At 40.4% G+C, this 15,442-nt stretch overlaps 1 protein-coding gene across 1 annotated transcript in view; it reads left to right on the top strand.

The window, feature by feature from the left end:
* The first annotated feature begins 1,761 nt into the window (after positions 1-1,761).
* CCDC192 (coiled-coil domain containing 192) overlaps positions 1,762-15,442 on the top strand; it is a 181,991-nt gene continuing 168,310 nt past the window's right edge. Inside the window, exons 1-2 of the mRNA XM_055543920.1 lie at positions 1,762-1,827; positions 4,028-4,135. Of these exons, the coding sequence (XP_055399895.1) occupies positions 1,762-1,827; positions 4,028-4,135 (174 nt within the window). The remainder of the gene's footprint in view (positions 1,828-4,027; positions 4,136-15,442) is intronic.

Here is a 15,442-nt window from a genome sequence, read left to right as displayed (position 1 = left end):
CCAGCTTTCCACTGTAAAATGAATTCTGATGACTAGAGATTGAGGGAGGAGTGGAAAAAATCTGCCTGGAGGTAAGGGGCTGAGTTGGGGGAGCTGAGGGAAGACTTTAATCTACGTGAGAAATATAAGCAGGTCCTAGAAGGTTAAGGCAGGTTAGGGCGCTTGTTGCTTGTCAAGCTGGGGGAAAGAGGAGTAGGGCCACAGTAATAAATAACGCAAGACATCAAGCAGGAAGCTTGACTGTTGCAGAATGTGTTGAAAGCGTGTTTTATCTGGCAGGAAGTTACTGGACCACTAGGCAGGGGCTGCTGCTAGAGCCCTGGACGTTAGTTGCTCCAGATTGCTAGAAACATTTAATTGTCTTAAACTGACTCACTGCAAAATGCTCTTCTGTAAAGGCAGAAGGCCACAACCACATCTTTATTTAGCAACTTTGCTTTTAAAGAAATGCACCCACATATTTAATATATTAACTTTGTTCTAATTGCATACTTGACTGAATTTCCCACTGCTGTGGTTTAATCATTGGCTGTTACAGAAATGTCTTAATGGGAACTTTCTTTTGCTAGGGTTTAAAAATTAGTTAGAAAGTTTTTAACATCAAATGATTCTCTCTAGAGGAATTAGGAGAATACAATCAGTACTAAGAATATTAATTGAGTACTTCATCTGTCCAAGCAGTGACCTGATTTATGTCATTTAATCCTCACATCGACCCTTCCATCATCACCCAACCCACACCCACCGCCTAGCCCTCTGCTGTGCCGTCTGGCCCCTGACCTTGGCACGCAGATTTGATCTGGGGCTCTCATCCCAGTCAGCGTTCTAAGCTGGATGCTTGGAAAGTATTGCTCAAAGGAGTCACTGTAACAGCCTCTCAGCATGAAGGACTGCTCCATCTGGTGCGGTCACCTTCTCTGACTGCTGAGCCTTCAGTCAATCAACAACTCTTTATGGAGTTCCTAGTAAATGCTCAGGGCAGTGCTATCCGGCTGCTGCAGGCGGGTGTCTTTCTAAGTGCTGCACGTGGATTCAGAGGCAGGTGAAAGATTTTAGTGAATCAGAGGTCTTGAACCAGTCCTGAAGGGTGAAAGGGGTCTCTATGGCTGAGGAAGAGCAAGGTCATTGTAAGACAGAAACGTAATGACTCAGAAATAGGGACAGGAACAATGAAAAGGTACTGAGTTGGGTTAGAGAAATCAAGAAAAATTAAATTAGAACAAAGAATAGGTTTTCCTCCAAATTCTCAAATGAGGAACCTTTGTAGCTAAAAAGGAAATTTCCTCTTACAGTGTTGCAGAAGGTTCCTCATCTAGTATACTGTCCACTTTAACACAAGAGCGTAGTAATCAAGTGTATTGACTGTAACCAAAAGTTCATGGAATTTTTAATATTCTGTAATATTCTTTTACTTTGACCATCCTGATTATCTTAGGTACATGCACTTATATTACTGATAGATATTTAGGTAGAAATTTTTAGGACAAAGAGTAGAAATTAAAGGCTGGAATACCCATTGAAGTGCTGGAGTTTACCATTTGAAAATCCACAGACATAGACTCAATCCCCAATCACCTATATATATATCATACATTTTTACTTTTGATTAAAGTAGTTGATGAGGGAATCATATTAATCACCAAGGCAGTTTTGTGTTAGCTTTATATACAGTGTGTCCACATGTACCTGAGGAGAAAGAACTTAATGATGTAAATCCCACCTTTCTGCTCTTATATCATTGCATCCTGCAAAACAGGGACAATGACCAACTACACCTGTTTACACTCCCTGAAAATAGACATCTACCTCCAAAACTTCCAACCCCAGGTATTTACTTATTTCTGAGATTCCCTGTGTGCATGCTCAGTCCTGTCCAACTCTGCAATTTCATGGACTATAGCCTACCAGGCTCCTCTGTCCATGGGATTCTCCAGGCAAGAATACTGGTGTGGGTTGCCATGCCCTCTTCCATGGGATCTTCCTGACCCAGGGATCAAACCATGTCTCCTGCTTTGGCAGGTGGATTCTTCACCACTGAGCCACCTGGAAAGCCCTATTTCTGAGATTATTCTTGATTTAATCTGTAGTCTTTTGTTTGGTTAATGGAGGTTGTTTCCTATTAAAAAGTGCTTGACTTTGTGTAAGCCATTTTTACTCCAAAGTAGGTACATTCATGGCTCTTTCCCTTAAAGGAGAGGGGGCAGGAAGGCAAGTCAGGGAATGGGGAGTGATGACTGGGGTAAAGGTACAGAAGACACGCTTTGCAGTCCTCACAGTTTGCTCAGGACACTCCCTGTTCTGTAACATACTATGCTCTCTTAAATCTACCTGTACAAAAAGCCCTATGCTATTCAATAACAGTCCCCAGTCAAACCTGTTTCATTTGGCTTTGACTTGTAATGCTTTTGTTTTACTGGAAATGGTTGTCCTTTCTGGCAGGGAAAATTAGGGATGTTTGGAGAAAAAGACCTAGAAAAGTAGATTAGATGATCTTGCCGGGTTTACTCACAAGGATTTTTAAAACTTCCTCTTGAGGTCAAATACTAGACAAGAAGATTCTCCTTGGAAATAGTGATCTAGATCAGGGACCCTTAGTTGTTTTGTTTTGTTTTGTTTTTAAATAGTTTGGACTCTCAACAATTTCCCCTTTAGGCATAAAATGTTTTGCTAGATAAACTACCTAAAAGTATAAATATACAACAATTTTGTTTTGCAGCTCATGTTTTGAGATGTTTTAGACAGACTCTTGAAATTATTAGAATCATGTATGGGAGACTGAAAGTTATTGGTTCATCCCTGAATAGATAATATCACTGTTCATCTATTAGAATATCACTGTTCTCACCCAAAATGTTTACCCACCAAAGGCTGACCTGGGGGAAAGTATACAGTCTTGTGCGACTTAGGAGCCATGCTCTTTTTGAGACAGAACATTTTTTTGCCCCTCATCCCATGTAGTTTCAGTTTTATCAGAGGTCCATGGCAAGGCTTTAAGGTTTGAAGGATGGTATGAACAATTATAGGAACTGAATGAATGCCTTATTTTTATGGCTGGTTCCATTTACCACCAGATGGCTCTATTGTATCGTCAGGAAATGCACATATGTGTAAAATTGGTGGGCTCCTAGACCAAAGGGAAAATAAAGCAACAGCAGTTTTTTTTTTTTTTTTTTAATATGTAGGAACACAATTCTTTCTTTCCTCTGGAGATAATTGGAAGCAGCTGCAGCAGCCTGAACATTCACAAGAAAACAGGACATACCCAAGGATATGGGAACATCAGAATCCTAACACCAATGGGGTTTTCCTTTGACATTTCCACAGTGCTGTGTATTTATTAATTAATTGTCTCAATGGCCAAAGAGTAGTCAGGAAGTGCCCTAGCCTTAGTAGCACTAGTAAGTGATAATTCCATACCAATTTTATATACTCTTTGCTTGTACATGAGAAACAGCAACTTCAGAACAATTTTGAGAGACAAAGACTACACATCTGGTGATTTGAGTCATATTAGCAATGATCTGGGGATGTATAATCTGATTCTAAACCATGTGGTATCTTTGCTTTAATGGAACATGTGATAAGGTGACAATCAAAGGAAACAACAGTTTCCCTGAGTTGAAATGACTAAGATACGTGAATGTTAAAAAAAAAAAAAAAAAAGTGTAGGTATACTAGGTGACATCTCTTACTGGGAATGTGAAATTTGGTTCTAACCTCTTTAAAAATATTTATATCAGAAATAAAAGTTGCACATTAACCAAATTTCAACATGGATATTTTATTCTACCTTTGTAAAGTTGTTCATTGTTCATTAATATGCACTTTTTAACTCTGCCTTTAGACTTTAAACTGTTAAATAACACTCTTGTCTTTATAACATTTCATTATTTTATTGCTATGTTGAAGAAGAAAAGGAGATGATATATGTGAGTTTATTAAGCCTGTCCTTAGTCCACAGAGTTGTTTGAGACGCACGCAGGAAACCACCCATGTCAAAAAGTAATACTTGGTTATTGTTTTAAAGAAAGGGTCCCTGGAAACCGAACAGATGGCGTTTACTTTGGCACAACTCAAGACCTTGGAGATTTGCCTGAAGGAAGCAGAAGAAAAGGCTAAAGTCTTATCCGAACAGGTAATACTTGTCACTGGCACTGGAAATATATGTTCCTCAGTGTGCAATAGAGCAAGGAAAATCTAAATACGTGTTTCAACCTTTGTGCCTACTGATACACACACACACACAGCATTTCATTCAGTTCAGTTATTACAATAATCACTTTAATCTGTATGGACCTTTTGAGGCTTTAAAACTTCTCTTACATTTCTGTATTTTGTTCCATGAGCTAGGAAAGCCATCTTTAAGCAAGTAGACTTCTGAAATAAGTGAAACATATTTGTATTATAAACAGATAAAACCTATAGGAAACCCACAGGAACAACTTTTTCCAATTATGTGAAGAAAGAGAGTTTTTCAAATATCAGCATCCCTCTTGGGTTTTGAAAACCACAGAGGCAAAACAAATAACAGGTGAAGCATAGCTTCATCTGGGCAGTCACGTAGGTCATCAGCACATGCACCAGGTCTATTTCAGAGACACTGAGCGTGACTCTCAGTAGAGTTCAGACCATTTCCTGACACTGTTACGCTTTGCAAACAGTATAGTGTATATGGCACAAATCCTGCTGTTACTCTGGCCCTTCCCCCTGGGGAGAGGGCACTTGGCCAAGAGTCTGGGTCCTCCTATAGGGCTCTGGTGCTCACTATTGGTGGCAGTCAGTGGAATAAAAAGGACAGAGACCTTGAAATGTTACACTGATTTATCATGGATTGAGCCATTTTGCTAGTAAATTTTTAGAAACTTTCAAAAAACAATTTTGAGATTTTAATAGCAAGGGTCTATACAGCAAAAGTTGAGTACAATAGAATTTTACAAGAATTTTTGCAGAGACTATGGGAGAAATGTGTTAAATACAATTAACATGTAATGTAGAAAGTAAAGTGAAATGCTAGTGGCTAAGTCATGTCCAACTCTTTTGCGGCCCCATGGACTGCAGCCTGCCAGGCTCCTCTGTCCACAGGATTTTCCAGGCAAGAATACTGCAGTGTGTAGTCATTCTCTTCTGCAGGGATCTTCCACCCAGGGATCGAACCTGGGTCTCTTGCATTGCAGGCAGAGTCTTTACCTTCTGAGCTACCAGGGAACATAGGTAATATAGGGATACGTGCATAAATGGCCTCCATTTTTTTCTACATACCAAAAATGTACTCTCTTACTTTGGAATGTGTTAACTGCTGGCTGCCTAAATGTGATATATGCAACGGGTCACAGGAGCCATCCATCAATTAATGAAACAGTGGTATCCCTAGGCCCAGTCCCACTGGGGAGATTCCATCTCACTCACATGCCTTAACCTGGCTTGCCAGCTGGTCTTCTTTTTTAAACCACCCATAAAAAGCAATGGAGAATGAAACAGTAACCCACTTCAGTATTCTTGCCTGGAGAATCCCTTGGACAGAGGAGCCTGGCGGGCTACAGTCCATGGGGTCAGAAGAGTCGGACACAACTTAGCTACTAAGCCATAAAAAGCAAGCTTCAAATTGTGGCAAAATTTGAATTACAAAGATTTTTTTATAGTGCTAAACATGAGGCACCATTGCAAAGTATAAAAAGCAAGGATTTCAGAGCATGCAAACCTGGAAGAAACTGGTAACAGCGTACTGAGGGCACCCTTGCTGGCATTAGGTTTCACTAAGAAGATGTACATTTACTTTGTAATTGAATGTCTTTTAATACTTTTAATAATTTAAATCAGTAAAATTCAACTCACCCATGAAAGTCCTCATCCCTTTTGTTCTTTATAAAATATCTTTATCCAATGCAGCTAGCCCCTAATATTTAGGATTCTTAACTAGATGATCCCTTTATGTAACATCAAACACTCAGATACTTCTGTTCAGTGTTTAGCAGATTAATTGTATAAAATGGAAACTGGATTTCACCATTTCTTTGTAACTACCATGAGTAAGTTACCAGTTAGCTGTTTGGGGAAAGAAAGATATGCAAAGCTTTTCTACCCTAGTAGCTCACAATCAAAAGAATCACAGTAAGGGCTGGAGAGTGAAAATAGGTGTTTGTCTGGCTCCCACATAGACTGCAAAATAGCATTAATATGCAGGATCTGTATGTGTTATTTTCCTGAAGTATTGCCCCTGGAGTTGCCAAATTTGTATACAACCAAGGGAATTTAATTGGAAGTTGGCAATGGTGTGAGGCAAAGGAGAACATTACATGTGAAAAAAAAGCCCATTACAGGCATTTTTAATATTACATTTTTAATTAAGTTGAGTATTTTATTAGATTTGGCTCTCTCCACTGTTACTGTTGAAACAGGTTAATCAAATGCAGACACTAGTCTCAGAGGATTTACTCCTGAAATTTTTGCTTTCTTCAGTGTTTCTGTTTACCCTTATTCTTGATGAGTTAAAACTGTAACAACATTTGCTTCCCCCCTATTTTTAAATTCAGTAGACGGTTTAAAAATGGGATGACAGAAGGATTGGGAAAGGTAAGAGTACCTTTCTTAAAGCTGAGAGAGGAGGAGATTTCTGAATGGGACACCTGTCTCAAACAATCTAACGTTTGTCCACTGGGTGCCACTGTCTTCCTCACCAGGCTAGGCCACTTTGTGGTTGCAAAAAGAGAAATTGTCTTTAGTGGTCCAGACAGTGGTGTGTGTGTGTGTGTATGTGGAGTATATTTTCCTGTTTACGTGTATACATATTAAGTCTTCTTTTAAATACCATTAATTTAGGATTTGTCACAAGGAAGGTGGGAACACTAGCTAGCTTTCATTGGTAATCCAGATCATTTTGTCAGCCCTGTGGTTGGACACTGGCCAGATGGGCTGGCCTGGTGGGCTAGAAACAAATGGGGAGAGGAGAGGAAATGTTGAGGACAAAAATTTGTGCTGAAGCTAAGGAGTGGAAGCTTGTGGTACTGTCAACCACTGGGTCCTGCCTCTGAGAAAAGGGTAAATGTTGATGTTATTATAGTTGAATGCTCTTAGCGTTGCACATAGAACCAACCCAGACAGATGCCTCGGAATTCATCTACACTAAGCACGTGAGTCTGAGTGAACTCCAGGAGTTGGTGATGGACAGGGAGGCCTGGTGTGCTACAATTCATGGGGTCACAAAGAGTTGGACACGACTGAGTGACTGAACTGAACTGAACTGAACTGAAGCACTTGTAGGTCCTGGGTCTCAGTTTACTTAAACTGAATCTTCCTAGGGTCACTTCCAGTAAGACCTCTGCTGGTTCACTATGCAAAAGAAGAAACTTAGAAATAGTAAGGAAGAAAGGAGTTTGTGGCACTTCCTCTGTGAGGTCACACAGAAAACAGACTTCTTTGTTGGTTTCCCTTAGCTAACAATTATTCTTTATTTCTCTGTAGTCATGTCACTAGTGTCAAAAGAAATATGAGATCAGGATAATTTACAATTAGACTTTTAATCTGGGCTGTTCACAGCTCTCAGAAATAAGTTTGCAGCAAGTCAGTGGGCCAGAGGAAGAAAGGGACATAAGAATCCATCTCTTGTCCTGGGTAATAATGGTAAGTAATTCAAAACATTGCTAAGTCTTGCTAAAGAAAACACTTACTTAAATTTCCTGTAGGTTACGATCAGTGGGAGGAAAGGTCTGGAAATTAGGTAGTATATAAAAGACTAGAGGAGGAATGGGAATGAAGGAAAAGAGTTAAGGAGGAGAAAAGAAGAGTAAAAAGTTTTAAGGAAAAACTCGTAAAAGAGCAGGTTTTGCCTGTGTGCTGGTTTCTATCAGCAATGCGCATGGGAGGAGGGACAAAGGAAAGGGCTTAGGGGCTGCAATTTACAACCACACAGGAGCAAAGAAACCCCATAGCTTTTACGCTAAGAAATTGTCAGGAAAAGCCACAGTTTCACAATGGAGCACAGATTCAGAGATCTCAGAGCACAGAGGGACGCCGCCGGCCAGTTCCTGAGCTGCTTCCTCTGGCAACAGCGCTGGTCCCGTCTCTCATTCATCATCAGTCTCTGGTTCCCGGCTCCCAGCAGCAGACCCAGGAGAGTTCAGGGTTTGCTTGTGCTCCACTACTTGCTAGCTTTATAACCGTGGGCAGTTCACTTAGTCTGAGTCAAAGCTATCTTCTATAGAAGAGGGTAAGCACGCTGGTTTCATCGGGCTGTTGTGAGCTTTGAGTAACTGTACCTGGTTCTTAGTAGGTTCTCAATAAATGTTAATTATCTCTACTCCTCATAGTGGTCATAACAGAACTGTGTGAACCTCTGAGTCATGGGCTAATGTGTGTGTGTGTAAGTTGGCTTTTTTACTGGTGTCTCCCAGAGTGTTTGAAAGACACACAAATCACAACACAGTGATTGCTTAAGAATATCAGAGTCTTTCAACCAGGAAAGACCCCATCCCCACCCCAGCTCCTTTGTCCTAGTTGGGTTTTTCACTGCCTCGCTTTCTTTTCTCCTCTTCCTCAGCTCCTTGTTTGGAAAAGGGACTTCTTTATTACTTTAACCTTCTTTCCTTCTGCTTTATTCTGTCCATTCTCTATATGATTTATATATGATTTTCTTCTATTAACATATGGTTTTGCCCAGACGGGGAGCTGAATGGACAGTGCTGGTACCTGGACTTTCTGGGGTTTCAGGGACAGAAAACTCAAGAGTGGAGAAAATTTGTGATCATTTTCTTCCCAAGGAGGTGAATCCAGCAACAATTATGTAGTCAGAATTAGCTTTAGGCATCTTTTGGATACCATACTTGGTAAAATATTAGTTACATGTGCTGTGTGGCATAAAAACCAATTGGGAAAGAAATGTCATGCTTTGAAGCAAGCGCTTGGAGGTGGGAGGCTTGATGGAGAACTTGACCTTTTTTCCTATTGTTTTTTCCACATAGGAAAAGGATATACACAAGACACAGTAAGGGGTCCTTGATGATCTTTTGGAGCATAAATATAATTTTTCCCCTTTTGTTTTCATAAAGAGAGATTTATTGGCATTACTCAAAATGCAGAGAAATTTCAAAGGAGAATATGGTAGTTTTATTTCTCAACTTTTAAAATAAAGCACATGGGATCCTTTTTCGTACTTAGGAATAGCTAACATGCCAGTTAATTTTTCCCTTACCCGATGAGAGAGACATTTATGAAAGCTCAAAATAAAATTACTAATAGCAACTTCCTATGTTCTCACTCTTTACTATACTTGGCCAATTATGTTATATTCAAAAGCAGTTTCTTCACTTTTTTCACCTGGGATCTCCCTGCCTGAGGTTACCCTCGATCTTAAAGAACATCAGAAGCTACAATGGAGGCAATGCTTGAAAGAGGGCACAGCTGGGGGGTGGTGTCTAAGTTCACATCCTGCAGGGGTGCAGGCCTGGTCCCAGACCTCTGCCAAGTATTACCAATGGTAGGCAGAGAGTGGAGGAACTAACATTTACTAAGCACCTACAGTGTTTCAAGTACTGTGCTTAGACTGATAGACATTTCATCTGACCCACGTAAGAACCGTAGGAGGGGCACTATTATAATCCCCATGAAGAAAATTGAGACTCAAAAGAATGTCATTTTCTCAACACTATGCAGTTAATAAGCAGTGAGGCTGATATTAGAACATGAGTATTTTTAAAATCCAAAGACTGTTCTTAAGAACGTGTGATCATAGATCAAAGCCGTTTAAAGAAGTTTCTTACTCAAGCAGCACTGAACAGAAAGAACTCACCTTGGTTCCCAAACTAGAACCTAGAAAGCTTGTTAAACAGATTGTGGGGGCCCACCCCCAGAGTATCTGATATGTTCACCTGGCATGGGGATCAAGAATGTGCATTTCTAACAAGTTCCCACTCTACACTGAAGCTTCAGCCCTAACTCAATCCAAAGGCTGAAGGGAAGCTGTCATCCCTGTTCTGTGTCCCCCAGCTGCACAATAACTAAGTGAATCAGTTAGGATTAGTCTGGGATGCATGAAACAAACAACCCAAATAAGAGTGGCCTAAACAAGTAACAGAGTAAGTCTGGCAGCCCTCTGAGGGCTCCGCAGCCTTCAGAGGCCTAAGCTTGGTCTCCATGCATTCAAACATGGCTTCTATCCTCAGGATCCAAGAGGCACCTGCAGACATAGAGAGTCAAGCAGCATGCAGATCAAAAGACCAACTGCAAAACAGAGATGGACAACTGAGCAGCCTCTTTGAAGAGCTTTTCTCTAATACTTCCCTAATGAATTCTTACTTATGCTTGACCACAGTTATTACCATGTTGGCTAGGAAATATGGATTTTTAGCTGGGTACATTGTCACCCCAAGAGTATGAAGACAGTTTTACTAAGAAGGGGAGAATGGATATTAGGCTGCCAAATATGTCCTTTGCTCATCCAACCCCTTGACGATTCTGTTGCTTTGTCCTGATAACTTCAGTGTTCTTTTGCATGTGAAGATCTGGTTTCCCCATTTGTTGAAGAGACAATGTTTCCCCACTGAATGGTCTTGACAGCCTTGTCAAAAATCAACCATTGCTCTGTAACAGTGTGACTTTCAGCAGGTACTTCTGGTTGTAAATCCAGGTAAATTTTTGAGCTGGAATTAGATTCAGTCTTCTTGGTCCTTTACCAATCCTCTCTTTTAGTGTAAGGACTATCGTGAACCCCTCTGACTTATGGAGTAGTTTCTGGGGATTGAATGAGACATCTAACTGATCTTTTTACCTTTAACACTGAGCAAAGTAAGCAAACCAATAGAAAGACAAAGACTCTAATAACTAAAATTTATTCATCACTGTATATCTCAGGCTCTAAAATAAACTCCATTGTTTGCCTCTTAGTGTTCAATCTGTTTACTTTACATTTAGCAATAGAAAGAACATAGATCTCCAGCAAATTTTTAGATGCCGATTATGTGTATGAGTAGCTAAAAGTGATTTGATGCATACTGAGATTGTCTCAAAAATGTTCTGATTCTTTTTTCATTGTTTAAATGCAACAGTGGATCCCTTGATGTCAAGTTTATTTGAAATAAGTAATGTGCCCTTGGTAGGAGTATTCATTTCTGCAAATGCTCAGGAATTATGCTTGATATGCCAAGCCGAAATCATGAGTTTTTGTGAATGAGTTTTTGTTTTCCAGTCTGTTTGGAAGTCTACTTTAATGTCACAAAATCACAAACAGCTTGTTTAACTTGGAAAGTCTTTCCCAATCACCATGAAACCTAGTAATTGAGAATTTTGTTAAACAATTTGGTTCTAGTTTATTTTATTACAGAAGATTTCCCCTTAACACACACACACACACACCCACACACACACACACCCCCACACCCTTGTATCTAAGCAATTGTTAATTTTAACCCCCTTACTGAATTGTTGCGCATTGACTGGGAACCTCAGAGAATGTAAGAAAAGACTACAAGCTGGTGAAGAGATGTGTTGTTTTGAGTAGAATCAAGCATAATGACAAATGGGCTTCTGTTGTCATTGTTATAGGAGGGACGCATGGATTTCTGGCCTATTACATAACTAAAGACTTCCTTTTGCTTGTAAATGTCAAGATCAAACTGAGGTCAGTTTTAAATAGCTGACCGAGTACTAATAACTGTGACTTTCTTGTCTAAAAAAAAGCAAAGTCCTCTCTCCCTTATAAGTCTTGGCTCTGCTGATAAGTGCAGGTGTCTTTTTTGCATGGGCATAACCTTCCTTTTCTTCTTAAGACTGTCTCAGTGATGGCAAGCTAACTTTCACTTTGCTTAATCTCTACAAGGAAATTAGTAAATTAGGTGTATAATTTTGTTAAATTATTCATTTATTCATTCAATAAAACATTTGTTGAACACTTAACTGTGAACTAAGCACTCTGCAAGGTACTCCTATGTATGTTAGCCTCCTGTATTTCTCCCACTGGCCCTGGAAATGTGTATTCCCATTTCGCAAATGATGAGAACCCTTTTGTGGGATTGCAGCCCACTTGTATGCTTTTTCTAGACATTCTCCCTTGATGACTTGCCTTCAGAGCACACAACCTATCAAAAAGAACCAAGTCTTCCTCCTGATCCCATGTCTGAACTTCCAACTGCCTACTGATAGGTCCACCAAGGCTTTAAGAGGCAACTCAAGCTCTACCTGCCTATTAGCTTCCTGTCCCAAATCTGTTTCTGCTCTCACATCCCCTAAGCCAAGGATAGCTGCCCACAGTTCTCTTGTGGCTATATCAGAAATCTGTGCTGCTTTGATTCTCTCCTCTCCTCACCCCACACATCCAAATGCTGCTGCTGCTGCTAAGTCACTTCAGTCGTGCCCAACTCTGTGTGACCCCATAGACGGCAGCCCACCAGGCTCCCCTGTCCCTGGGATTCTCCAGGCAAGAACACTGGAGTGGGTTGCCATTTCCTTCTCCAATGCATGAAAGTGAAAAGTGAAAGTAAAGTCGCTCAGTCGTGTCCAACTTTTAGCAACCCCATGGACTGCAGCCCACCAGGCTCCTCTGTCCATGGGATTTTCCAGGCAAGAGTACTAGAGTGGGGTGCCACTGCCTTCTCCGCATCCAAATGCTAAGTACTATGAATGATGCCTCTCAAAGAGTTCTTCAGTCCATCTTATTTTCTCTCTATCACCACTGCCCTTGTCCAAGCCACCAACTCCAGAAACTTCTCCCTACTTTACTTTCATTGTGATGCTTATTGATGGCTCCTCAACACTACAACCAGAGGAAGATTCTGCAATACAGATCTCATATTTTTCCTTACTTAGATCCTAAATTAGCCCCAATTTACTCTCAGGATCAAACATATACTTCTTAACAAATTTTACAGTCCTTTGTGATCTAATCCCTTGTTTGTTTCTCCAGTTTTATGTTACACCACTCCCAGTATATTACTATTACACCCACTTTCAATTTCTTAATAAGTAGTATATTCTCTATTACCTGTCTCATCTATTTAATAAAAAAAAAAAGGCTTTGTTCCTTGTGCACAGTCTTGTTTTCCTCTTTTGTGATCCCATGAACTGTAATTCACCGGCTCCTCTGTCTATGGGATTCCCCAGGCAACAATATTGGAGTGGGTAACCATTTCCTACTCCAGGGGATTTTCCCAACCTAGAGATTGAACCCGAGTTTCCTGCATTGACAGGCAGATTCTTTACCGCTAGTGTCCCCTGGGAAGCCCCTTGTTCCTTATAGTCAAGTTTTAATTAATTCATCCCTTTCCCTCTGCTTCTGCAGAGAATTGCTCTGCTCTGTTCCCATCACCTCTCATTCCCTTTTCTGTTATCCAACACAATTCAACAAATTTCTCCTTTTGGGTCTTCAATTATATGGCCACTTACTCCAAAATGTTTTTCTTCCTCTTTCAGGTTTGAGTTAGATGTCCTTACTAGGTGCTCTCATAACCCTTCTCCCATTTTACCACCCCCACCTCTGTCAGTTGTTAACTGTCTATTTGTCTGTATCTTCCACCACACCACATGGAATAGAAGTACAAACAATGATTTCCTTAAGTCTCAAATCAAGTTAGAATCTATCCATTTGTCTCTCTGATGTCAAAGCTCATGCTCTTTCCATCAAAACATTCAGAGTTGACCTATAGGCAAAGGGGAGACATTAAAGGGTTTGAAGGGTATTCAGATTTGCCCTCAGAGAGAAAACTCAGAGTCTACTGAGAAGAACAGATTTATTAGAAGACCAGAGTCAGGTATATCAGTGTGTAGGCTCTTTCAAAAATCCACTTTAGAGATAAGTACCTATTAGTAGTGAAGAGAAGAAATAGACAAGAAATATTTATGAGATGGTTTGGTGATTAATTAGATGGAAAAGTAGTATTCAACACTGATCCCAAACATTGCATCAAAAAAAAAAACCTAAGGAGGCAATAGACCTGTACTCTGAAAACTATAAGACACTGATGGAAAAAAAGACAATACAAACAGATGGAAAGATTTAACATATTGGATTAGAAGAATCAATATTATTAAAATGATACTATCAAAGACAGTCTACAGATTCAATGTTCAGTCAGGTCAGTCACTCAGTCGTGTCTCACTCTGAGACCCCCATGGACTGCAGTATGCCAGGCCTCCCTGTCCATCACCAACTCCCGGAGTTTACTCAAACTCATGTCTGTTGAGTCGGTGATGCCATCCAACCATCTCATCCTTTGTCATCCCCTTCTCCTCCCACCTTCAATCTTTCCCATCATCAGGGTCTTTTCAAATGAGTCAGTTCTTCGCATCAGGTGGCCAAAGTATTGGAGTTTCAGCTTCAGCATCAGACCTTCCAATGAATATTCAGGACTGATTTCCTTTAGGATGGACTGGATCTCCTTGCAGTCCAAGGGACTCTCAAAAGTCTTCTCCAACACCACAGTTCAAAAGCATTAATTCTTTGGTGCTCAGCTTTCTTTATAGTCCAACTCTCACATCCATACATTTCTAGAAAAACTATAGCTTTGACTAGACTGATTCAATGCAATTCCTATCAAATTACCCATGGCATTTATTACAGAACTAGAAAAAAATTTTAATTTGTATGGACACACAAAAGGTCCCCAATAGGCAAAACAATCTTAAGAAAGACAAACGGAGCTAGAGGATTCATGCTTCCCTCACTTCAGACAATACTTAAAAGCTACAGTAATCAAAACACAAAAACAGACATACAGATCAGTGGAACAGGATAGAAAGCTTAGAAATAAACCCATGCACTTATGGTCAAATAATCTATAACAAAAGAAGCAAGAATATACAATGGAGAAAAGATAGTCTCTTCAAGTAATGGTGCTGGGAAAATTGGACAGCTACATGTAAAAGCATTCTCTAATACCATATACAAAATACCATATATAAAATTCTCTAATCAGATCAGATCAGTTGCTAAGTCGTGTCCAACTCTTTGCAACCCCATGAATCGCAGCACGCCAGGCCTCCCTGTCCATCACCAACTCCTGGAGTTCACTCAGACTCACGTCCATCGAGTCAGTGATGCCATCCAGCCATCTCATCCTCTGTCGTCCCCTTCTTCTCCTGCCCCCAATCCCTCCCAGCATCAGAGTCCTTTCCAATGAGTCAACTCTTCACATGAGGTGGCCAAAGTACTGGAGTTTCAACTTTAGCATCATTTCTTCCAAAGAAATCCCAGGGCTGATCTCCTTCACAATGGACTGGTTGGATCTCCTTGCAGTACAAGGGACTCTCAAGAGTCTTCTCCAACACCACAGTTCAAAAGCATCAATTCTTTGGCGCTCAGCCTTCTTCACAGTCCAACTCTCACATCCATACATGACCACAGGAAAAACCATAGCCTTGAATAGATGAACCTTTGTTGGCAAAGTAATGTCTCTGCTTTTGAATATGCTATCTAGGTTGGTCATAACTTTCCTTCCAAGGAGTAAGCGTCTTTTAATTT

This window comes from Bubalus kerabau, chromosome 1 (assembly GCF_029407905.1).
Source record: "Bubalus kerabau isolate K-KA32 ecotype Philippines breed swamp buffalo chromosome 1, PCC_UOA_SB_1v2, whole genome shotgun sequence".
Taxonomy (NCBI): Eukaryota; Metazoa; Chordata; class Mammalia; order Artiodactyla; family Bovidae; genus Bubalus; species Bubalus kerabau.
This window is presented reverse-complemented; position numbering and strand designations above follow the sequence as displayed.